Raw genomic sequence first — 24,648 nt, 5'->3', positions numbered from 1 at the left:
GCATTCTTTTGGAATGTAGTTCTGAGGTTATTTTTTATGCGTGTGTTTGTTTCTTCAGTAAACATGTATTCTGTCCTGTGTAGCAAGCACTGTGCAAACTGGACAGGACAGAACCAGGACGATTGCGACCCAGCCTCTGCCTGGGGGGCACTCAGAGTGGGAAGAGACAGGTGTCTGTGACCAGGCCAAATGCTTATCAAGTGCCAGGTGTGGGGTAGGTGGTCACGAGCAAAGCAGACCCGGGCGCAGTCCCGGTGTAGCTCAGCTTTAAGTGGACAAGACAGACAATAAAGCACAACACTGACAAAGTATGATGGGTGCCATGAGGAAAACTGATAGTGAATAGCAAGGCAGTTCAAGACGGGGCAGTTAGGGAAGGCCTCCCTGGGGAGGTGGCAGTCAAGTCTAGTATGAAAAAGAACCAGGGGAGAGGACATTCCTGGCAGAGCAGCATGGGTGGTGGCTCTGAGTCAGAGAAGAGTTTTATGAGTTCACGGTGGTTAGAAAGGAGGAGATGGAAGGTGGGAAAGGTGAACAGAGGCCAAATCCTATAGATGACATTAAGGAATTTGTTGACATTCCAAGTGTGACAGGGAGTTATTGCAGGGTATTAAACCAGGAGAAAGGTAGGAAATTTATTTTCAAAAGATCTTTCTGGTTGCAAGGTTAGATGTGGGGTTAATGGAATATACCCCAAAGACCCTAATCCTAGTTTTGCCTGGTCTTAATCCTAGTTTTGCCATTTGCTTAGTCTTGTAGGCTGTTTACTCATCTGAGAAATGGGGCTAATAAATTCCACCTCTTGTTGTGGGGAGGATTGAGTGAATAAGATAAGGTGTCAAGAATCGTGTAATGGCCAGAATATGCTCAATAACATCATTACCCTCCTTGTGCTCCCTCCTTCTCATAGAGTAAAATACAGGAGGAAAGTGCTCTGGAATCAGTCTCTGGTGGCCTTGGGGACAGCATCACTGGGCCCAGTGGCAGCGCTGTGAGGGGATGGGTCCCGTGTCCAGCTGTGGGGCATTTTGTCTTTCTGTTTGAGGTTGATCTGACCCATTCAAGAACTGGATTAGTAATAATGGCTTTGTTAATGGCTTGTTCCAATTGAGATGATGAGTTTAGTCTAACACATTTCCCCCTTTTTTCTCGATGCCTTCTGAAGGCGAGAAGTAAGTTGTGAATGCAGTACTGCTATCGCTCCTTTACTGATAATTCTCAGAGTTCTATCAGGAGGATCTGCGAACCTTAATGCTTCTTGTCTGTATCTCGCATACTCATGTAGACTAAAGGCACATTCTTCACTTAATTTTCGTGGACTTTCTTGTTGTCTGGAATCTCTGAACATCTTCCACAATTGAGTTTTTTTTTTACAGTTTGGAGATCATTTAATTCTCAAGAATTCCATCATAATGGTCTTCACTGGGTTCATATGTGAGTTTGCCTAGTGGGTAAAAGATTTGTTTTTTTAACCACATATACAGTACATGCAAAGAAAATGCTGTTCAGTGGTGTGGGCGTAATACATATAATACAGGAAAGCAGCAGCTGTCCTCGGAGAGTCGGTAGTATGATTACAGCCTTGTGTTAATAATCCTAAACTTCCATGAATTGGTCTCAGACTTGCCTGTAGTCAATTCTGCCCTGGGATGGTGACCGGCATTGTAGGCAGATTACATGTGGAGTGTGGTTAAGTGGTATTATTTTGTCTTGTTTTGTTTTTGAGAGGGTTTATTTGTTTATTTTTTGCTTAGCTTAAAAAAATCTTTTTTAATAAAAACTTTTATTAGAGCCATTTGAGGTTCCCAGCAAAACTGAGAGGAAGGTAGAGATTTCCTGTATACCCACTGCCTCTATTCATACAGAGCCTCCCCCATGATCAACATCCTGCACTAGAACAGTACATTTCTTACAGTTGATCAACGTACACTGACACATCATAATTACCCAAAGTCCATAGTTTACATTAGGTAGGGTTCACTCTTGGTGTCGTACACTGTATGTATTTGGACAAATGTGTAATGACATATATCCATTATTGTACCATACAGGATATTTTCATTGCCCTAAAAATCCTCTGTGCTCTGCCTATCCCTCCCTTCCCATCCTCCCAAACTCAGGCACCTACCCATCTTTTTACTGTGTCCATAGTTTTGCCTTTTCCAGAATGTCATATAGTTGAAATTATACAGTATGGAGCCTTTTCAGGTTGGCTTCTTTCACTTAGTAATATGCAGTTAAGTTTCCTCCATGTCTTTTCCTGGCTTGATAGGTCATTTCTTTTTAGTGCTGTGGTTGGATATAATTTAATATCGATCCATGGTTCCTGCCTTGAATGTTTTTAGATATACCTGGGCTCTAGAATCAAACTGTTCTAGTTTGCTGTCCACAATGAAGGTTGAATACTAATTTTCCTGCCTTCAAGATTCAACTCAGTGTGAAGTTCAATGGCTCTGCACAGACGTCTTACAGCCCATGTGGGCTGCTGAGTCAGCGTGTCTTGACCTCACAGCCCTCAGGGAGGTGGGTCCTGCAGGCTCTCAAAGTCCACAGGCATCTGGTGTCAGCATCACAGCTGTTTCTATGGCAGATGGAAAGAAGGAGATTATGGGTAAAATAAACAGCTGAAAGTGGGAGCATTCCATTACTAGAAAGTGGTGGAGGCAAGAACAGAACCCCCACAGTCTGGTTTCTGCATCCCTGCTCTTAGCCACGATGCTGGACTGGCTCTCTTTTTATTTTCTTTTCTTAAACATCTTTATTCGAGTATAATTGCTTTACAATGGTGTGTTAGTTTCTGCTTTATAACGAAGTGAATCAGTTATACATATACATATGTCCCCATATCTTCTCCCTCTTGCATCTCCCTCCCTCCCTCCCTCCCTATCCCACCCCTCTAGGTGGACACAAAGCACCGAGCTGATCTCTCTCTGCTATGAGGCTTCTGCCCACTAGCTATCTATTTTATGTTTGGTAGTGTATATATGTCCATGCCACTGTCTCACTTCGTCCCAGCTTAGCCTTCCCCCTCCCCGTATCCTCAAGTCCATTCTCTAGTAGGTCTGCATCTTTATTCCCTTCTTGCCCCTAGGTTCTTCTGACCATTTCTTTTTTCTCTTTTTTTAGATTCCTTATATATGTGTTAGCATACAGTATTTGTTTTCCTCTTTCTGACTTACTTCACTCTGTATGACAGGCTCTGGGTCCATCCACCTCACTACAAATAACTCAGTTTCGTTCCTTTCTAATGGCTGAGTAATATTCCATTGTATATATGTGCCATGTCTTCTTTATCCATTCATCTGTTGATGGACACTTAGGTTGCTTCCATGTCCTGGCTATTGTAAATAGAGCTGCAGTGAACATTTTGGTACATGACTCTTTTTGAATTATGGTTTTCTCAGGGTATATGCCCAGTAGTGGGATTGCTGGGTCGTATGGTAGTTCTATTTTTAGTTTTTTCAGGAACCTCCATACTGTTCTCCATAGTGGCTATATCAATTTACATTCCCACCAACAGTGCAAGAGGGTTCCCTTTTCTCCAAACCCTCTTCAGCATTTATTGTGTGTAGATGGTTTTTTTTTTTTTTTTTTTTTTTTGTGGTACGCAGGCCTCTCACCGTTGTGGCCTCTCCCGTTGCGGAGCACAGGCTCTGGACGCGCAGGTTCAGCGGCCATGGCTCATGGGCCCAGCCGCTCCGCAGCATGTGGGATCATCCCGGACTGGGGCACGAACCCGTGTCCCCTGCATCGGCAGGTGGACTCTCAACCACTGCGCCACCAGGGAAGCCCTGTAGATGTTTTGATGATGGCCATTCTGACCAGTGTGAGATGATATCTCATTGTAGTATTGATTTGCATTTTAATGATGTGGAGCATTCTTATGATTAATGATGTGGAGCATTCTTTCATGTGTTTGTCGGCAATCTGTATATCTTCTTTGGAAAATATACATGATTAATGATGTGGAGCATTCCTTCATGTGTTTGTCGGCAATCTGTATATCTTCTTTGGGGAAATGTCTATTCAGGTCTTCTGCCCATTTTTGGATTGGGTTGTTTGTTTTTTTGATATTGAGCTGCATGAGTTGATTGTATGTTTTGGAGATTAATCCTTTTTCAGTTGCTTCATTTGCAAATATTTTCTCCCATTCTGAGGGTTGGCTTTTTGTCTTGTTTATGGTTTCCTTTGCTGTGCAAAAGCTTTTAAGTTTCATTAGGTCTCATTTTTGACTTTTGTTTTTATTTCCATTTCTCTAGGAGGTGGGTCAGAAAGGATCTTGCTGTGATCTGTGTCATAGAGTGTTCTGCCTATGTTTTCCTCTAAGAGTTTGATGGTGTCTGGCCTTACATTTAGATCTTTAATCCATTTTGAGTTTATTTTTGTGTATGATGTTACGGAGTGTTCTAATTTCATTCTTTTATATGTAGCTGTCCAGTTCTTCCAGCACCACTTATTGAAGAGGCTGTCCTTTCTCCACTGTATATTCTTGCCTCCTTTATCAAAAGTAAGGTGGCCATATGTACGTGGGTTTATCTCTGGGCTTTCTATCCTGTTCCATTGATCTATATTTCTGTTTTTGTGCCAGTACCATACTGTATTGATTACTGTAGCTTTGTAGTATAGTCTGAAGTCAGGGAGCCTGATTCCTCCAGCTCCGTTTTTCTTTCTCAAGATTGCTTTGGCTATTCGGGGTCTTTTGTGTTTCCATACAAATTGTGAAATTGTTTGTTCTAGTTCTGTGAAAAATGCCAGTGGTAGTTTGATAGGGATTGCACTGAATCTGTAGATTGCTTTGGGTAGTAGAGTCATTTTCACAATGTTGATTCTTCCAATCCAAGAACATGGCATATCTCTCCATTTATTTGTTTCATCTTTAATTTCTTTCATCAGTGTCTTATAATTTTCTGCATACAGGTTTTTTGTCTCCTTAGGTAGGTTTATACATAGATATTTTATTCTTTTGTTGCAGTGGTAAATAGGAGTGTTTTCTTAATTTCACTTTCAGATTTTTCATCATTAGTGTATAGGAATGCAAGAGATTTCTGTCCATTAATTTTGTATCCTGCTACTTTACCAAATTCATTGATTAGCTCTAGTAGTTTTCTGGTAGCATCTTTAGGATTCTCTATGTGTAGTATCATGTCATCTGCAAACAGTGACAGCTTTACTTCTTTTCCAATTTGTATTTCTTTTTCTTCTCTGATTGCTGTGGCTAAAACCTCCAAAACTATGTTGAATAATAGTGGTGAGAGTTGGTGACCTTGTCTTGATCTTAGTGGAAATGCTTTCAGTTTTTCACCATTGAGGATGATGTTGGCTGTGGGTTTGTCATATATGGCCTTTATTATGTTGAGGTAAGTTCCCTCTATGCCTACTTTCTGGAGGGTTTTTATCATAAATGGGTGCTGAATTTTGTCGAAAGCTTTCTCTGCTTCTGTTGAGATGATCATATGTTTTCTCTCCTTCAATTTGTTTATATGGTGTATCACGTTGATTGATTAGTGTATATTGAAGAATCCTTGCATTCCTGGGATAAACCCCACTTGATCATAGTGTATGATCCTTTTAATGTGCTGTTGGATTCTGTTTGCTAGTATTTTGTTGAGGATTTTTTGCATCTATGTTCATCAGTGATATTGGCCTGTAGTTTTCTTTCTTTGTGACATCTTTGTCTGGTTTTGGTATCAGAGTGATGGTGGCCTTGTAGAATGAGTTTGGGAGTGTTCCTCCCTCTGCTGTATTTTGGAAGAGTTTGAGCAGGGTAGGTGTTAGCTCTTCTCTAAATGTTTGGTAGAATTTGCCTGTGAAGCCATCTGGTCCTGGGCTTTTGTTTGTTGGAAGATTTTTAATCACAGTTTCAATTTCAGTGCTTGTGATTGGTCTGTTCATATTTTCTATTTCTTCCTGGTTCAGTCTCGGAAGGTTGTGCTTTTCTAACAATTTGTCCATTTCTTCCAGGTTGTCCATTTTATTGGCATATAGTTGCTTGTAGTAATCTCTCATGATCCTTTGTATTTCTGCAGTGTCACTTGTTACTTCTCCTTTTTCATTTCTAATTCTATTGATTTGAGTCGTCTCTCTTTTTTTCTTGATAAATCTGGCTAATGGTTTATCAATTTTGTTTATCTTCTCAAAGAACCAGCTTTTAGTTTTATTGATCTTTGCTATCATTTCCTTCATTTATTTTTCATTTATTCCTGATCTGATCTTTATGATTTCTTTCCTTCTGCTAACTTGGGGGTTTTTTGTTCTTCTTTCTCTAATTGCTTTAGGTGTAAGGTTAGGTTGTTTGAGCTTTTTCTTGTTTCTCAAGGTAGGATTGTATTGCTATAAACTTCCCTCTTAGAACTGCTTTTGCTCCATCCCATGGGTTTTGGGTCACTGTGTTTTCATTGTCATTTGTTTCTAGGTATTTTTTGATTGCCTCTTTGATTTCTTCAGTCATCTCTTGGTTATTAAGTACTGTATTGTTCACCCTCCATGTATTTGTATTTTTTACAGATTTTTTTTCCTGTAATTGATATCTAGTCTCATAGCGTTGTGGTCGGAAAAGATACTTGATACGATTTCAATTTTTCTTAAATTTACCAAGGCTTGATTTGTGATCTAAGATATGATCAATCCTGGAGAATGTTCCATGAGCACTTGAGAAGAATGTGTATTCTGTTGTTTTTGAATGGGATGTCCTATAAATATCAATTAAGTCCATCTTGTTTAATGTATCATTTAAAGCTTGTGTTTCCTTATTGATTTTCATTTTGGATGATCTGCCCATTGGTGAAAGTGGGGTGCTAAAGTCCCCTACTATGATTGTGTTACTGTCGATTTCCCCTTTCATGGCTGTTAGTATTTGCCTTATGTAGTGAGGTGCTCCAGTGTTGGGTGCATAAATATTTACAGTTGTTATATCTTCTTCTTAGATTGATCCCTTGATCATTATGTAGTGTCCTTCTCTGTCTCTTGTGATAGTCTTTGTTTTAAAGTCTATTTTGTCTTATATGAGTGTTGCTACTCCAGCTTTCTTTTCATTTCCATTTGCATGGAGTATCTTTTCCCATCCCCTCACTTCCAGTCTCTAAGTGTCCCTAGGTCTGAAGTTGGTCTCTTGTAGACAGCATATATACAGGTCTTGTTTTTGTATCCATTCAGCCAGTCTTTGTCTTTTGGTGGGAGCATTTAATCCATTTACATTTAAGGTAATTATTGATATGTATGTTTCTATTACCATTTTCTTAATTGTTTTGGGTTTATTATGGTAGGTCTTTTCCTTCTCTTGTGTTTCCTGCCTAGGGAAGTTCCTTTAGCATTTGTTGTAAAGCTGGTCTGGTGGTGCTGCATTCTCTTAGCTTTTGCTTGTCTGTAAAGGTTTTAAGTTCTTCGTGAAATCTGAATGAGATCCTTGCTGGGTAGAGTAATCTTGGTTGTAGGTTTTTCTCCTTCATCACTTTAAATATGTCCTGCCACTCCCTTCTGGCTTACAGAGTTTCTGCTAAAAGATCAGCTGTTAACCTTATGGGGATTCCCTTATGTGTTATTTGTTGTTTTTTCCCTTGCTGATTTTAATATTTGTATTAAAATTTAATACAAATACAAATTTAATATTTAATTTAATACAAATACAAATTTAATATTTGTATTTGTTGTTTGTATTTAATTTTTGATAGTTTAATATGTTTTTTGGTGTGTTTCTCTTTGGATTTATCCTGTATGGGACCCTCTGTGTTTCCTGGACTTAATTAACTATTTCCTTTCCCATGTTAGGGAAGTTTTCAACTATAATCTCTTCAAATATTTTCTCAGTCTCTTTCTTTTTCTCTTCTTCTTTTGGGACCCATATAATTTGAATGTTGGTGCGTTTAATGTTGTCCCAGAGGTCTCTGAGACTGTCCTCAATTCTTTTCATTCTTTTTTCTTTATTCTGCTCTGCAGTAGTTATTTCCACTATTTTATCTTCCAGGTCACTTATCCGTTCTTCTGCCTCAGTTATTCTGCTATTGATCCCTTCTAGAGAATTTTAAATTTCATTTATTGTGTTGTTCATCACTGTTTTTTTGCTCTTTAGTTCTTCTAGGTTCTTGTTAAACATTTCTTATATTTTCTCCATTCTATCTCCAAGATTTTGGATCATCTTTACTATCATTATTCTGAATTCTTTTTCAGGTAGACTGCCTATTTCCTCTTCATTTGTTAGGTCTGGTGGGTTTTTGCCTTGCTCCTTCATGTGCTATGTGTTTCTCTGTCTTCTCATTTTGCTTAACTTACTGTGTTTGGGGTCTCCTTTTCATAGGCTGCAGGTTCGTAGTTCCTGCTGTTTTTGGTGTCTTCCCCCAGTGGGTAAGGTTGGTTCAGTGGGTTGTGTAGGCTTCCTGGTGGAGGGGACTAGTGCCTGTGTTCTGGTAGATGAGGCTGGATCTTGTCTTCCTGGTGGGCAGGTCCATGTCTGGTGGTGTGTTTTGGGGTGTCTGTGGCCTTATGATTTTAGGCATCCTCCGTGCTAATGGGTGGGGTTGTGTTCCTGTCTTGCTAGTTGTTTGGCATAGGGTGGCCTGCACTGTAGCTTGCTGGTCCTTGAGTGGAGCTGGGTCTTGGCATTGAGATGGAGATCTCTGGCAGATTTTTGCCATTTGATATTTCGCGGAGCTGGGAGGTCTCTTGTGGACCAGTGTCCTGAACTTGGCTCTCCCACCTCAGTGGCACAGCCCTGACACCTGCCTGGAGCACCAAGAGCCTGTCATCCACACGGCTCAGAATAAAAGGGAGAAAAGAAAGAAAGAAGAATATAAAATAAAATACAATAAAATAAAGTAAAATAAAATAAAATTATTTAAATAAAAATAATAATTAAGGAAGAAAAATTTAAGTAAAAAAAAAAACCAAAAATATCAGACAGAACCCTAGGACAAATGGTAAAAGCAAAGCTATACAGACAAAATCACAGAAGCATACACATGCACACTCACAAAAAGAGAAAAAGGGAAAAAAAAAAAAATCATTGCTCCCGAAGCCCACCCCCTCTATTTGGGATGATTCGTTGTTTATTCAGGTATTCCAAAGATGCAGGGTACATCACGTTTATTGTGGAGATTTAATCTGCTGCTCCTGAGGCTGCTGGGAGAGATTTCCCTTTGTCTTCTTTGTTTGCACAGCTCCCGGGTTTCACCTTTGGATTCGGACCCACCTCTGCGTGGAGGTCGCCTGAGGGTGTTTGTTCTTCGCTCAGACAGGACGGGGTTAAAGGAGCAGCTGATCCGGGGACTCTGGCTCACTCAGGCCGGGGGGAGGTGACATTGCACCAGCCTAAGGCGCTCCGTTCGTTTTCCCGGGGAAGTTGTCCCTGGATCACGGGACCCTGGCAGTGGCGGGCTGCACAGGCTCCCCGGATGGGGGGTGTGGAGAGTGACCTGTGCGCGCACACAGGCTTCTTGGTGGCGGCAGCAGCAGCCTTAGCGTCTCATGCCCGTCTCTGGGGTCCGCGCTGATAGTCGTGACTCGCGCCCGTCTCTGGAACTCCTTTAAGCAGCACTTTTAATCCCCTCTCCTCGAGCATCAGGAAACAAAGAGGGAAGAAAAAGTCTCTTGCCTTGTCGTCAGCTCCAGATGTTTTTCGGGACTCCCTCCTGGCTAGCCGTGGTGCACCAACCCCTTGCAGGCTGTGTTCACGCCGCCAACCCGAGTCCTCTCCTGGCGCCCTGACCGAAGCCCGAGCCTTAGCTCCCAGGCCCACCCGCCCCGGCGGGTGAGCAGACAAGCCTCTCGGGCTGGTGAGTGCTGGTCGGCACCGATCCTCTGTGCGGGAATCTCTCCGCTTTGCCCTCCGCACCCCTGTGGCTGCGCTCTCCTCTGTGGCTCCGAAGGTTCCCCCCTCCGCCACCCACAGTCTCCTCCCGTGAAGGGGCTCCTAGTGTGTGGAAACCTTTCCTCCTTCACAGCTCCCTCCCACTGGTGCAGGTACCGTCCCTATTCTTTCGTCTCTGTTTATTCTTTTTTCTTTTTGCCCTACCCAGGTACGTGGGGAGTTTCTTGCCTTTTGGGAGGTCTGAGGTCTTCTGCCAGCATTCAGTAGGTGTTCTGTAGGAGTTGTCCCACGTGTAGATGTATTTCTGATGTATCTATGGGGAGGAAGGTGATCTCCGCGTCTTACTCTTCTGCCATCTTGAAGCTCCTCCCTGGACTGGCTCTCATAAAAGGCTGTTGTCTGTCTCTACTGTTCAGCTGATACTGCTGCTTTCGTGAAGCTGTTGCATGTAGTGTGATGTTTGGTTTTGACTCCCTCATGTAGAAAATGTAAATATTGTTTATGTTATTAAAAGCATGGTATCATAAGTATATGCTATCAAGGTACAGACTGTCACATAAGTGGAAAATTAATCCTGGAAATACGAGTAAAACCAGATAGTTAAATGTATCGTTCTTCCAAACAGCATATTAATTGGGGTCTTGTCTAGTACTGGCAGCTGAGAACTACTCTGAAATGGCCTCACAGAGGTGCTTAATTCTAGATTTAAAATCAGGCATCGGTGCTTACTGCTGCTTTGCTTCTTTTTTTTTTTTTGAGAGCTTCGCTGCATGGTACTTTTGAAGACACATCAAGAAAATTGCACAAGAACCATGTTTTCTCTGCTCAACTTTGTTTTGGTTCATCTAGTGTGAGTTATTGCCAGGCTCCCCCGTGCCACTGGGAAATGCAGCCGTGACGTTGAGAGACTGGAGCTCTGTGCAGTGGCCTGGAGGACACTCCACAGAGACCACCAGGGGCTTCTCAGAGGCCTGACACCCACAGCTGTAGTTGGCTGTGTTTTCCTTAGGGGGAACAATTCAGGTATTTTCCTTGACAATATTAGGGAAAGAAAAGACAGGGAAGCTATTATCAGTGGATAGTAATTATGTAAAATAGTGCCACATAGCTTGCTAAACATTCTGTTTGCTTTGTGTACCCATTTTAATTTTGGAAGTATATATATAGTGAATGAACATCATTATGTTGGGTTAATAGTTATTGAGGATATGCTCATGTATTCCACTCAAGTTTTGCATTTTACTGTAGCAATCTTTTTTTATTAACCAGTTCATTATGTAGAAATGAAACTTTCTTACAAAACTTCTACTTGGCTTCTGGGCAGCAATGCTAAAAAAAAAACTTTCAGAAGGATCGTTTCATTTTCTTTTTTAATTCCAGTCTATCACGGATGGATACTTTTGTAAATGTCGGAGGAGGGAGGCATTGTGGCATTTTACGTCTAAATGAAGGTGAGACTGGCCAGGACCTTGGAACAGATTCTTACCTCCTCCAGGACTAGTAACAAACTGGTCTGCCGCCATTTGTAACATGGACTGCCTGTCACCAACCCTCAAACTACAATGTAAGGAGTGAGGGGCTGGGTGATATTTCCAGATTTCATCCAGATAGTAACCACTGTAAAGGGGAAAATCTGTTTCAGTACTTTCAATACTTCTGGCCACCAAATGTGCAGGGGTTTTCCCACACCAACCACTTCTCCAGTTCTCTGCAGACACCAGCGGGATGTCCTGCAGTTCAGTCCAATTCTGACACTGTCTGCCTGGAGTTAGCATCACATCCCACAAGTTAAGGGCTCAGTCCCACAAGGCTGCCCCCGCCACCCCCACCACCCTTGGATGCCATTTACAGTTCCCAGGTTGTTAGTTTTGCTTTTGACTGCTGGGCTATAAATATGAGGTTCCCAAAGCCCCCTCCTTGGGTTTGATAATTGGCTACAGTGGCTCACAGAACTCAGGAAAACAGTTTACTTATTAGATTATTGGTTTATTGTAAAAGGGTACAATTCAGGAACAGCCAGATGGAGAAGATGCATGGGATGAGGTGTGTGGGAAGTGGTGCAGAGCTTCTGTGCCCTCTCTGGGTACCACACCCTCCCAGCACCTCCAGGTGTTCAGCAGCCCGGAAGCTCTCTGAAACTCATCTGTTAGCATTTTTATGAAGTTTTCATTATATAGGCATGAGTGATTAAATCATTGGCCTTTGGTTATTGGTTCAGCCTCCAATCCCTCTCCCTGCCTCTGAGGTTGGGGTATTTAGAGTTCAGGCTCAACCTGAATGACATTAAATTTTTTATTAAGAAAAATAATTTTAGCATACAAAATTTTTATTAGAAGTGTATTTATAGTTATTAGTGTCATAGTAGAATAAACCTGATATTAGGAGAGATTGGTAACTCACTGATTGGCTGATTGGGTCCTTTAACCAGAGCTCACTGAATACAAATTATTTGCAAGCCATTTGATGCACACCAAGAGGGCTTCAGTCAGTTTCAAGTAGACTGTCATCACTGTGTCTCCCTGCCTAGTCAGTGGAGATGGTATGGCCTATGTCTTTTTTTTTTTGCGGTACGCGGGCCTCACTGTTGTGGCCTCTCCCGTTGCGGAGCACAGGCTCTGGACGCACAGGCTCAGCGGCCATGGCTCACGGGCCCAGCCGCTCTGCGGCATGTGGGATCTTCCCGGACCGGGGCACGAACTCGTGTCCCCTGCATCGGCAGGCGGACTCTCAACCACTGCGCCACCAGGGAAGCCCTGGCCTATGTCTTTAAAACTTGAGTCTTGCTGGGTGGCAGAGAGCTTGTATATCTGTGCAGGAAAAAAATGATGATTTTTAAAAATGCAATTTTATTATATTTATACATTCTTACAACCCTAGAACATTTTTGGGGGATCATCAGAGTTGTAAAATAATAAAATTAATTTATAAAACTTGAAGTGATTAGAAAACGTCCAGTGGGAATTCTAAGACTTTGCTCTTATTCACTTTATTTCAGAAGTTTCTTGCTTCTATAATAAAGTTGATACATCTTTATTGCAGAAAAATATTTTTGTAATTAAAACATTTTATTACTGCTATTCATATTTTTTAAAACGCAGGTTTTTAAAATTGAGGTTTAGTTGATGTATAATATTATATAAATTTCAGGTGTACAACATAGTGATTCACAATTTTTAGAGGTTGTATTTCACTTATAGTTGTTATAAAATATTGGCTATATTCCCTGTGTTGTAAAATATATCCTTGTAGCTTATTTATTTTATACATAGTAGTTTGTACCTCTTAATCCCTACCCCTCTCTTGCCCTTCCCCGCTTTCCCTCTCCCCACTGGTAACCACTCGTTTGTTCTCTATATCTGTGACTCTGTTTATTTTTAGTTATATTCACTAGTATGTTTATTTTTTAGATTCCACATATAAGTGATATCATACAGTATTTGTCTTTCTCTGTCTGACTTAACTTCACTCAGCATAATACCCTCCAAGTCCATCCATGTTGTTGCAAATGGCAACATTTCATTCTTTTTTATGGCTGAGTAGCAGTTCATTGTATATATAGCACCACATCTTCTTTATCGATTTGTCTGTTGATGGTCACTTAGGTTGCTTCCTTATCTTGGCAATTGTAAATAATGCCATAAGCATTGGGGTGCATGAATCTTTCCGAATTAGTGTTTTTGTTTTTCTTTCAGACATATACCCAGGAGTGGCATTGCTGGGTTATAAGGTAGTACTATTTTTAGTTTTTTGAGAAACCTCCATACTGTTTTCCACAGTGACTGCACCAGTTTAATTCCCACCAACAGTGTTGGAGCGTTCCCTTTTCTCCACACCCTTGCCAGCATTTTTTAAATGTGTTCTTTTTGATGATAGCAGAAAATGTTTTTGACAAAGACTAACAAAACGACACTTTTTTTTTTTTTTTTTAAATCACCTTGTCTCGCTGTTCATTTCAGTGGACTACAGTAGTGAAGCTTTCAAACTGTAAATGTTCTTCGGGGCCTATAGGGCATATCTTACTTGGGTAATGCAGTTCTGTGCTTTGGTACTCAGCTGAAAATTCAAGGTGTTATTTTGGGAAAGGGCCCAAAACTGTTTGCTCCTTTGGGTTCTGTTTCTAATGCTGACCCCTGACCTTTTTTTTTTTTTTTAACATCTTTGTTGGAGTATAATCGCTTTACAATGTTGTGTTAGTTTCTGCTGTATAACAAAGTGAATCAGCTGCATGCATATATATATATATATATATATATATATATATATATCCCCATATCCCCTCCTTCTTGCGTCTCCCTCCTACCCTCGCTATCCCACCCCTCTAGGAGGTCACAAAGCACCAAGCTTATCTCCCTGTGCTATGCGGCTGCTTCTCACTAGCTGTCTGTCTTACATTTAGTAGTGTATATATATATCAGTGCTACTCTCTCACTTCGTCCCAGCTTCCCCTTCCCCCTCCCCGTGTCCTCAAGTCCATTTTCTACACCTGTGTCTTTATTCCTGCCCTGACCTTTTTTAATGCCAGCTTTCCAAGTCCTGAAATAGTACTTCTAGATTCTTCAGCTTCAGACTGGGAAAATAAATGACAAATTTAAAAATACTAGGTCATTTTAAAATAAAGGCTACCTTTAAAATTAAATCATTATCCCTGTGGTCACTTTGTCAGCTGTCATGGGTGTAGCAGTGCATGGGGCCAGATGTCAAGTGAGATCAGCCTGATGATGTATGCTGAAGTGTTGGCCATTATTCACCTGCTCTTGGCTCTTTGCTAAAAAAAAAATTAATATCCTAGTTTAGTTCTTATAAGGGTGTTCAACTTCATATATGTTTATCTAATTATTTCCAAGGTTTGTTTTTTCTCTCTATTCTTTTCCTTCCTTTATCATACGTGTTTTCTTAAAAACCTTTTTTTTTTTTCCTTAAGGGAAAAAAAAAACCCCTGTTTTAGAAGTGCTGTCATAGCTAGAAATCACTGTGTCATGACAACACAGTGAGCGTTTTTTCCCTCACGAGTTAACTATTATACATCCCTTTGAGGTATGCCATCCCTGAAGGAAATAGAATGCAAGGCACCTTTCTGGGCCTGGGGTCTCCTCCCGGTCCTGGGCTGCCACTCTGTTGCTCCCAGGTGGTCCTCGTTGCTGCCGACCCCTTCAGTCATTCCTGTCTTCCCAGCAAGGACACTCGAGACTCAGAATATTTTGTATTCACTTTTATGCTGGTGTATTCTTTTTTCCTCTAAAACTCATTTCTGAACATCAAAACATTTTGAACATCTTGAACTTTTTTTAAAAAATAAATTTATTTATTTATTTATTTATTATTGGCTGTGTTGGGTCTTCGTTTCTGTGGGAGGGCTTTCTCTAGTTGGCGGCGAGCGGGGACCACTGTTCATCGTGGTGCACGGGCCTCTCATTGTCGCGACCTCTCTTGTTCCGGAGCACAGGCTCCAGACGCGCAGGCACAGTAGTTGTGGCTCACGGGCCCAGTTGCTCTGCGGCATGTGGGATCTTCCCAGATCAGGGCTTGAACCCGTGTCCCCTGCATTGGCAGGCAGATTCTCACCCACTGCGCCACCAGGGAAGCCCCTTGAACTTTTTAAAAAGAGTATAACACCATCCATACATCCGTTGGCGACGTTCCAACAATGGTTGACATTCAGGTGTCCTTGTTTGAAGAGCGTATTTTAAACATCATGTTTCTCTTCATTTTTATGAACATAAGTTTTCTCTGTTGCCAAAAGAAAGTGCTCTTGTTCTTCAGCTCCCAGTAACTTTTTCCTAGATAAAATTAGTTGGAGCTATGTTAACATTTTGCATTCGTTATCCAGGAGGGCTGTTTGTTGTAGCACCAACAATAGCATGTAACATTTATTGAACAATAACTGCGCCAGTGGTGTGTAGCATTATCCTGGCCACTGAGTGTGGTCCTGAAGGGGTGCTTTTCTAGCCTCATTTTATTTTTTTAAATTTATTTTTATTTATTTTTTGTATTTTGGCCACGCTGCATGGCATGCAGGATGGTTCCCTAACCAGGAATCGAACCCGGACCTCCACAGTGAAAGCACCAAACCCTAACCACTAGGCAACCAGGGAACTCCCCTTCTTTCCCCATTTTATAAACACAGAAACTGAGGCTCAGAGGGGTTACATAAATGTGCCCCAAGTCAACATGGCTAGCTGATGGCAGAGCTAGAGTTGTTTGGCTCCAAATCCTTAAATCTTCACCACTATCCTGTCTTACTTCTTGCAGAAATTCCAGCCAAATGTAGTTATGCTAGAAAGATGTAGTCCAAAATATACACCCCGCCCTGCCAAAATTTAGCCACAAGTCTTTCCACTCCGGTATCAATTTAGTTCAGTTTTTCTTTTTGAGTTTTATTGAAAATGAGAGCAAGTTAAATGGAGTGGTAAATTTTTTAAAGAAGCAGTTCACACTGAAGGAATATTGGGATGATTGGGTTTTTTAATTGCAGATGCATTTGGAATTTTTAAACTCAACAACATATAAAATATGAAGATAATTTAAGCCATTTGTTCCTTCATTCATCTCATCAGGGCGGCTCCAAGGTCTGCAACGGAAGGACCATAAGAAGTCATTCCACACCACGCAGCGGTGGTTCCATCCTTGCCAATGTAGAGGGGAGGTCAGGTGGTGGGGCACGTCAGTCAACACATTTTACAGAATCTTCCTTCAAATCATCTGTTTGCTCTCTCTCCTTTCCATCCTACTTTTTCTCTTGCCTTTGCCTCTGTGCCAACTTACACACCACACAGGCTGCGGTCGTTGCCAAGTAGAGGGTCACCAGTACATCTCACTGCTGACTCTGTAGATGGTGTGGCCTCGATCACACGCTCTTAAAACACATCTGGCCATGTTACACTCATTGCACAAACCATCCATAACAATTGCTTCTGGGAGAAGTCAAAGTCTGAGTGGCACTCAGTGCCCTCTGTACTTTGGTTGCTGTCTATTATTTCTACTTGATTGTTCTCAATCCCCTCTGTGTACCTGCTGCTCCCTGAGCATACCCTGTACTCTCCAACTTTGTTTCTGCTCTCCTCTGCCTGACGTTTGCTCCCAGCACATCTACATACACATTTTTGTGGCTTTATTCATAGCCCTCTCCAAGGGTGCTCAATTTTCTACTCCCCCAGGGAAGGTGGTGGTTTGCCACCTTCTTCTGACTCTACACTGCCATGGAGCAGCCATTCCTCTCTTGCATGTAAGAGCCATTCCTCCTTTGAGATTCTCCTACACATTCCTGAAGGACCTCGACACAGAGCTAAGTGATGCCATTAACCACGTGGATGACCCATGTGGACACATGAGCCACATCATTGAACATTCACACAGATTGCTATCCAGGACCCTAGCCTAGGCTCAAAGAGCTTTCACTAAAATCTTCTAGACTCAAAAGAGGCAATGTACTGTAGCTGTTATGAGTGGGGGGGGGGGAGGGGAGGGGGCTCTACAGCCAGAGACAACCTGGGCTTGAATCTTGGCGCTGCTGCCAATTAACTGTGTGACTTTGAGTAAGTCATGCCATCTCTGTACCTTACACCCAGTATTTTTCATCTGAAAAAAAATAATAAAGGGAACTTAATAGGGTTATCAAATATGTTAAATGAGTAAAATCAGGTAGAACTAACAGAAAAATATAGTTAGAGCTCCATAAGTGTTAGTTATTAATTAAAGTGATGATCGTCCATTCCATTTCACAGACACACTGCTATGACCAGCTTAGAGTCTACCGTTCTGAAATATTACACCTCAGTCATTGACTGCAACATCTTCTCTTGCTGCCACTACACCATCTTTGCTCTTTCACTTTATCCAGACCACGAGTTTCTTGCTTTCCCCCAGTCTGTCATCCTCCTCCTGACTTGACTTCCTTCTCTATCCAGCTGTGCTCTATTGGATCTTCCCCTTGGACCGTATCAGCCTCCGTCCAACCACAGGGATTTGAGTTCTTGGAAAGCACCACCGTCAGAAAAATTCATAGGTAGAAAAATCAAAGTCTTCTAGAAAATAGGAGGTTAGGAGGAAAACAATATTAAACATACCTTAAACCCAGTAGATTCCAGAGGACATACTCTTCCAAGCAAACCAGATATATTGGTGTTAAAAGTCTGCTCTGGTTGGTAACATTTCCCCTTAAATGAATCAGCTTCCTATTTAAAAAGGATAACCAACGAAGACCTACTGTATAGCCCAGTGAACTCTGCTAAGTGTTATGGGGCAGCCTGGATGGGAGGGGAGTCTGGGGGAGAATGGATACATGTATATGTATGGCTGAGTCGCTTTGCTGTGCACCTGAAAAATCATAACATTGTTAATCGGCTATACTCCAATATAAAATAAAAAGTTAAAAAAAATGAATCAGCTTCATCAGTGTTCAGAAAATTTTGCTGTAGCTTCATATAAGCTTTATAACCTGCTGACTCTAATACCTCTTTTTAAAGGTTTTAAAACCAGGCTTTGTCATGGAATTTAATGCTTCTGGCATTTGCATTCTTCTTGTGGATGGTTTCAGAGGCTCTTCAAAATATGTAATCCCATCTGCTTTTTATAACTCATAGAAGTGCTTGTTATATGTTTTAAATATATGAATATGTTCATTTGTTGGTATACAAGTATATAAATGTATCTTCAAACTAAAGTTAATCAACTGTCATTGAAGATGAACCTTTATACCCACCTATCTAACCAAATCCCAACCCTGTATCATCCTGTGTCCCACTGTCTCTTTCTGTGGACAAACTACTGAGTTCGGTGACAGAGCAGTCCTATGATGCTCTGGTCCTCAAGCGAGCTGTGCACTCTGATGCTTTTTGCACACACGGTTCTCCCTATTGGGATGCCATTTCTTCGCCCTGTCAGCTGGGTGCCTCTATTCAGCCTTCTAGATTTCCCTCTCTGAGAAACTTCTCTTCTTTCCCAGTTCATATTTCCGTCTTTGGGGCGTCTCTGCACATCACAGAATGTGTATAAGTTCCATTTATTGTTGTCTGAAAGGCAGCGTGTCTAATTTATTTTTGTACCTCAACAAAGTAGCACACAGTATGTGTTTAAATATTTGTTGACTGAATATAGCTCTTTGTTTCTACCTGTGCTTTGACACTCATCACAGTCCCCTTGATATTAGTTATTCACATATGTATCTGTCTCTGTTACAAGGTGTTAAGCTTCTTGAGGTCAGAGATCATGCCTCATTCCTCTAATATCCCTCAGAGCACCTATGATGTGCAGTGTAGGAATTGGTACTCATTAAACGCTTGCTGGTTAACAGGATTACTTGGACTCTGTTGTGACCCAATGTTTAGCTCTCCAAGTGGGAAGTGAAAATCAAGGGCTTTATAAAGTATATGTCCTTAGAGTAATCTCCAGGAGTCAAATGTCATTTAGCTCTGTATCTTTCTGATATAGGTTGTGGCAGTTTCCAGCCATCAATCAATGACATCATTAGCACATGGAAGAGAACTTTCTGTTTCAGAAGAAGTCACTGATCATTCATGTCTCTTGAAGCACTGACTGGGGTTAGGGCTTGTGGACATCAGGGTCTTTGGCCATCTAACTTGTAAGTAGCTCACTGTAGTCAGTAGGCTGTAAATAATGGCCAAAAGGCTCCTTGTCCCAGAAATCTTTCAGTGTGAGGTGTGAGGAAAGAACGACAGCTATATAGGATTGCTGTCATTGTAATATGCTATTTATACTGCCTTATTTATTTCACTCTCTTGTTAAGCTTTTCAGGTTTGTACTATCTACTAAATTAAGTACTGACGGTTCATTTCAAGACCTGGCCCAATATAGATCCAGCTTATCTTTACAGCCCCATTTCCATGTGTGTGTGTCTCCTCTCCTCTCATCAGACTGAACCTGCATTTCTGAACCTAGTTGACCTACGGAGGTTTTGAGGGCTTGACCCTCGTTGGCATCCCTTTGAACTTCTCTGTATGAATGCTGATCTAGAGAAATAATTATTTTAAAACAAGACCTTGGAAACAGTCTACATTTTCTGACAATCCTTGACATCTTCTCTGCTATTAAATGCAAGCAATCTTGCCCCCGTGGGAATTCCCAGGTTTGATCCCTGGTTGGGGAACTAAGATCCCACAAGCCACGTGGCATGGCCAAAAAAAAAAAAAAAAAAAATCTTGCCCCCAAATTTTGGAATTGTGGGATTGAGGTGGTGGTGGAAGAAAATCCTCACATCTAGATTATGTTTAACCCATTAATGTAAAAAATTACTTCTGAGTTCTTATAATTATTTCAGTTCTACATAAATATGTGGCATTGGGGACTGAGATCATGCAAGTAGCATGTGGCATAGCCTCTGCTTTCAAGGGGCTTAGGCCTTAAGAATACACGCGATTCCAATTCAGACAGAATCACTGAAGGCTGCAGGACTTTATGTGTGCTCGTGAGTGTTAAGCTGTTTTGTTGACCATAGGAATCCTGGGGTATCAGAGGTAGTGAAGGCCAAGGTGCTCTCAAACAATTGATGGGAATTGAGAGAGTGGAGCCTTGAGCTGGATGTTGGAGAGGAGACAATTCTAGCGGGCAAAAGGGGGTGAAAGGCATGGAAATTACTTGAGTTGTGTGAGAAATGCACAGAGTGTGGGTGACCTTGAAGAGATCCATCAACTTGCTTGTCCTGGGAGAGGAAGGAACCTTTGGTGTTTTGCAAAGGGATGTTCTTTGCAGTTCATTGGATGTTTGTTAGCCAGGAATATCACCTCCTTCTCTAAGTGAGCCACTCAGGTATCAGCAATAGGCTGGACCTAACAGAGTTAGATGGAACTCTTTGTTGATAAGACTTTATTGATATAATCAACAAAGGCTATAACTTAAAAAAAAGTATCTAACATTGATTATGTTTCTGATAGATTTTTATATTATTTATTTTCTTTCATAGATACATGTGTGAGAATTTTTATCTTTACATTGCGATATCACATTAGTTGTTTTTTCCCCAAAGGATAGCGTGCCATATTTGGTTATAGTATCAGTATTACTCATGTTGGAAAAATTTTTCTTCACAGGCCCCAAAAAAATGATATATAGCCTCTGGGGATTGGGGCAGTAAACTATGGTTCTGAATTAGGATAACTTAGTTGCTTACCACCTAATTCAAACCTCAAGAAATGTTTGTTTACCAATTAATGAAGTATAGTTGTGATCAACTAAATGACCTACTTTTCCTTCTGTAGCCAGGATCCTTGCTCTAAACTAAACGATGAGTAATTTGGGTAGCGGCGGTTTCACTTAGTGGCTCGCCTTTTTCCCATGCATCCCAGTCTCCCTTTAATCTTAACAAACCATCCTTAGAAACACAAAAGAAGGTAGCAGAATTACATTGGCATTCCCATATTATGTGCTATCTTTCTAAGAAAGAGGGATACACTTACAAAGTACTTAAAATCTTGAAATAGGACTGGTTTCCTGATAGGAATAAAGAAAACTGTATTGAAATGTCAATAAGGAAAGGATAGCTCTATTATTGGACAGCGAAGGAGGTCAGTGTACTACTGGCTACAAACCAGCACTTGTTCTGTGCCGCTGGTGACGGTTATTGTACAGTCCTGAAGCACATGAGAACCCTGGAGAAATCCCTGGGATTTCTGTTAGCATGTTCTACCCCCATTAGATTACTTGGTTCATTGTAGCCTAAATGCAAAGCATATATTTTATTAATTTGGCCCATGCTGTTTCATATGGTTGCCTTATCGCAAGCCAAGTCAAGTGGCTTTTCTTTACCCTGTTAAATAAAGCCATGATTTAAATGGCTTTTTAAAAATCAAGCAAGCAAAATAAGAGAAGGCGTTGTCAAAAGTACTGTGCGTGAGGTTTTCATCATTGTTCTACCTGCTCAGAGCAGATGCCTTCTAGAGCAGTTGTTCCACTTAAGGACATTTTCTTGGCAGAAACCTCAAGTTTTATGCACAGAGCAAAGACCCATGGCTTTCTTAGAATTAAAAACACTCGTACAATTTTATAACAACATCTATAAATGTTTATCTTGTTTTAAAGGACAGATGCACAGAATGTTGAGACTTGCTTAATAGCAGCCAGAGATACCAGTTTTTATAGGAAGTTTCTCTCTAAAACCTGAAGACAAAAATCACATTCCTGTTGTGCCTTCCTGGGGTCACAACATAAAGACTCATTTACTTTTTAGCTAATTTATGGAATTTCAAGAAGATAATTTTTTATCTTCATCATTATAAGAAATGTCATGATTTTCTTTCCCTAGATTTAAAGGTTAGAGTTACCTACCCGATTGTGGAATCCATGGAGTTTCTTTCCTTGATTCTGAGCTCTGGGTTTCGTTTGGGGCCCTCAAAGTTCTGTGGGGAGTGTTAGACACAATGATGGAGAAAGAGCACCATGCTGATTTTGCCTGTACGTTTTGGTTTCCATGCCCTCTGCCCTGGAAAATCCATTTCTTATTCTCATGATTCTATTCCCTGTGAAGAAGGATTAAAGCCACTGGAAAAATTCCCCCATTTCTATTTAACAATAATTTTGCAGTTTCTGAATTGATGATACTGGAGGTTGATTAAGAATAACCACATCAAGAAGGCCAAGACCCTGTGATAGGATTACACACCATAAAAATCATAGTTCAGCTCAATTTTGTATATGATCAAAACATTTACAAAGCAAGTAAGCCTAATAGTTTGTTACTTTGAAAACTATTTCCTTTTCCGAGTTTTTTCTGGATGCAGTTTCAGTCATTTTTGAATGCAAAAAATGAATGATAGGGCTTCCCTGGTGGCGCAGTGGTTGAGAGTCTGCCTGCCACTGCAGGGGACACGGGTTCATGCCCCGGTCCAGGAGGATCCCACATGCCGCGGAGCGGCTGGGCCCGTGAGCCATGGCTGCTGGGCCTGCGCGTCCGGAGCCTATGCTCCGCAACGGGAGAGACCACAGCAGTGAGAGGCCCGTGTACCACAAAAAAAAAAAAAAAAGAATGATAAAGAATACATGTGTTGTTGGTGATAAGGAAGGGTGTAACTTGCTTTTAAATTTTTATTCAGGGTTGAAATATGTGAAAATTGTCATCTAAACCATGGTTTTTAATTGGGAAAAAAATCCCATATTTATTATTTTTCAAAGGAAATATATATTAAGGCGAATTTAACAAAAATTTAAATGTGAAAATTGATTTTAAAGTATTTGACCGCATGCAGTATGATTGCAGCATCTTTCTTTATTCTGAGGCTCTTTTTGTTGGCTTTTTAAGAATCATTAAAAATACCTCTTAATGACTGGATACATTCTATTAAACCAGGAAAGAAACTGACGCCCACACTATATTTTTGAACAAATATAAAAGTTTATCACCTCAGGCATGAAGTGAATATGGCTCCAGATCTTTGTGAAGTAGAATATCTTTCAGATCACGTAATCAAGATGCTGAGTTTCCCTTGTTTTTTTTCTCTTTCATTGCTTCCTTCTGACGTGTGGCTGCTGTGTTGACAACCCGCTCTACTTCTGCTGCTGAACGTTTTGTTTCCATCATTCAGGAAACCTCCCAAGGTAAGCACTGATATGGAATTTGGCATGCATGCTGGCCAGGTGCGCCAAAATCCTGAATTGTATCCATCACAATAACCCATGTGAAACACCTCTGCTTTTGAGAAGACAAATTGGCATTCTAATGTAAAACTTAAACCGTGAGCAAACAATTAATGTTGGTAATGATATAAAATGCGAATGGTCCTCTACATTTACAAAGCACTTTCATACATTATTTCATTCTGGGAATTAATGCTTGGGTCAGAACAAACCTGTTTGGTTACTGTTTCTGTTTTATTGATGATGAAATGAGGCTCAGAAAGATGAAATAAAATGTCCTAATTCACAGATTGGGTAAGTGGAGAACTAGATAATATCACCACCTAGAAAGTGGAAAAACAAAAACGGTAACATGATAGGTTAGTAACTATGGTTATTGACTGCACAAACTGTCTTTTCTGGGTCCTACTAAGAATAATTGATATCATCAAAAAAATTCTCCAAACTTTTAGGGTTTCAACCGTCTACCAACTTTATGTGCTTTTTTTGGAGTTTCTAGCCAATCACAAAGTCCACTCATTAGAGCTAGCCCCCTTGTTGTGGCCAGCCTTTGACGGCATGTGTGCCAGTGAGAAGCCCAAAAGTTAGAGAGTAGGTAGGAAAAGAAGAAAATGAGAAGCAGGGCATCTGAATGACCAACTCCTAAATAACTGAAGGCAGATTTTATTACTGGTGAGTATTTTATTGGGTATCCAAGGGACACTTGGTGCCAAAAGGAAGGAAAAATGCAACAAGCCCCTGACCAATGGTGCTGGTTATAGCTTTGTTTTTTGAGATGGGATCAAGTCAGGCTACACCCACACACATTATCTGGTCAGAATCTAAGGCATGTTGGGTGAGGGGAAGAAATCCAGAATAGATTAGGTTTACTTACCTCTGGGATTATGAAGGAAAATCTATCTAACTTAGCTTTTGAAGTATTAAAAGCCACGAAATTGCTAAATGTTAGCCTTTATGTTTATTGAAGGCAGTATAGGAATGGTCCTTGGCACTAAGAGTTCCAGCTCCAAGAAGGAAGGCATACATTGAACAAATAATACGAAATCTTTTAAGAAAGAGGAAATATATGATGTTTAGAAGTATCAGTACTGGCATCCTGGCCAAATCTGGGGGATTGGAAGGTTCTCCCTGAGCAATTATTGATGTGGATATATCCCTAAAATTTGCAACCAAAAATGTGTCTGCTACTCAGAAAGATGGGAGCTCCCCTTAAGTAGCTCTTCCTTCCCTTGTTGTTGGTTCCTAGAAGTTTCAGAACAGACAGTCAA

At 40.9% G+C, this 24,648-nt stretch overlaps 1 protein-coding gene across 1 annotated transcript in view; it reads left to right on the top strand.

The window, feature by feature from the left end:
* The window catches only part of KIF13A (kinesin family member 13A), a 217,546-nt gene that overhangs the window by 67,016 nt on the left and 125,882 nt on the right, over nt 1-24,648 (top strand). Inside the window, 1 exon segment of the mRNA XM_089918385.1 lies at nt 23,329-23,341. Coding sequence (XP_089774511.1) covers nt 23,329-23,341 — 13 coding nt within the window.

This window comes from Delphinapterus leucas, chromosome 10 (assembly GCF_059928025.1).
Source record: "Delphinapterus leucas isolate spDelLeu-1000000601 "Yukka" chromosome 10, BTC_Dleu_Yukka2, whole genome shotgun sequence".
NCBI classification, from domain to species: domain Eukaryota; kingdom Metazoa; phylum Chordata; class Mammalia; order Artiodactyla; family Monodontidae; genus Delphinapterus; species Delphinapterus leucas.
The sequence above is the reverse complement of the archived record's forward strand: the minus strand, read 5'-3'. Positions and strand labels throughout refer to the sequence as shown.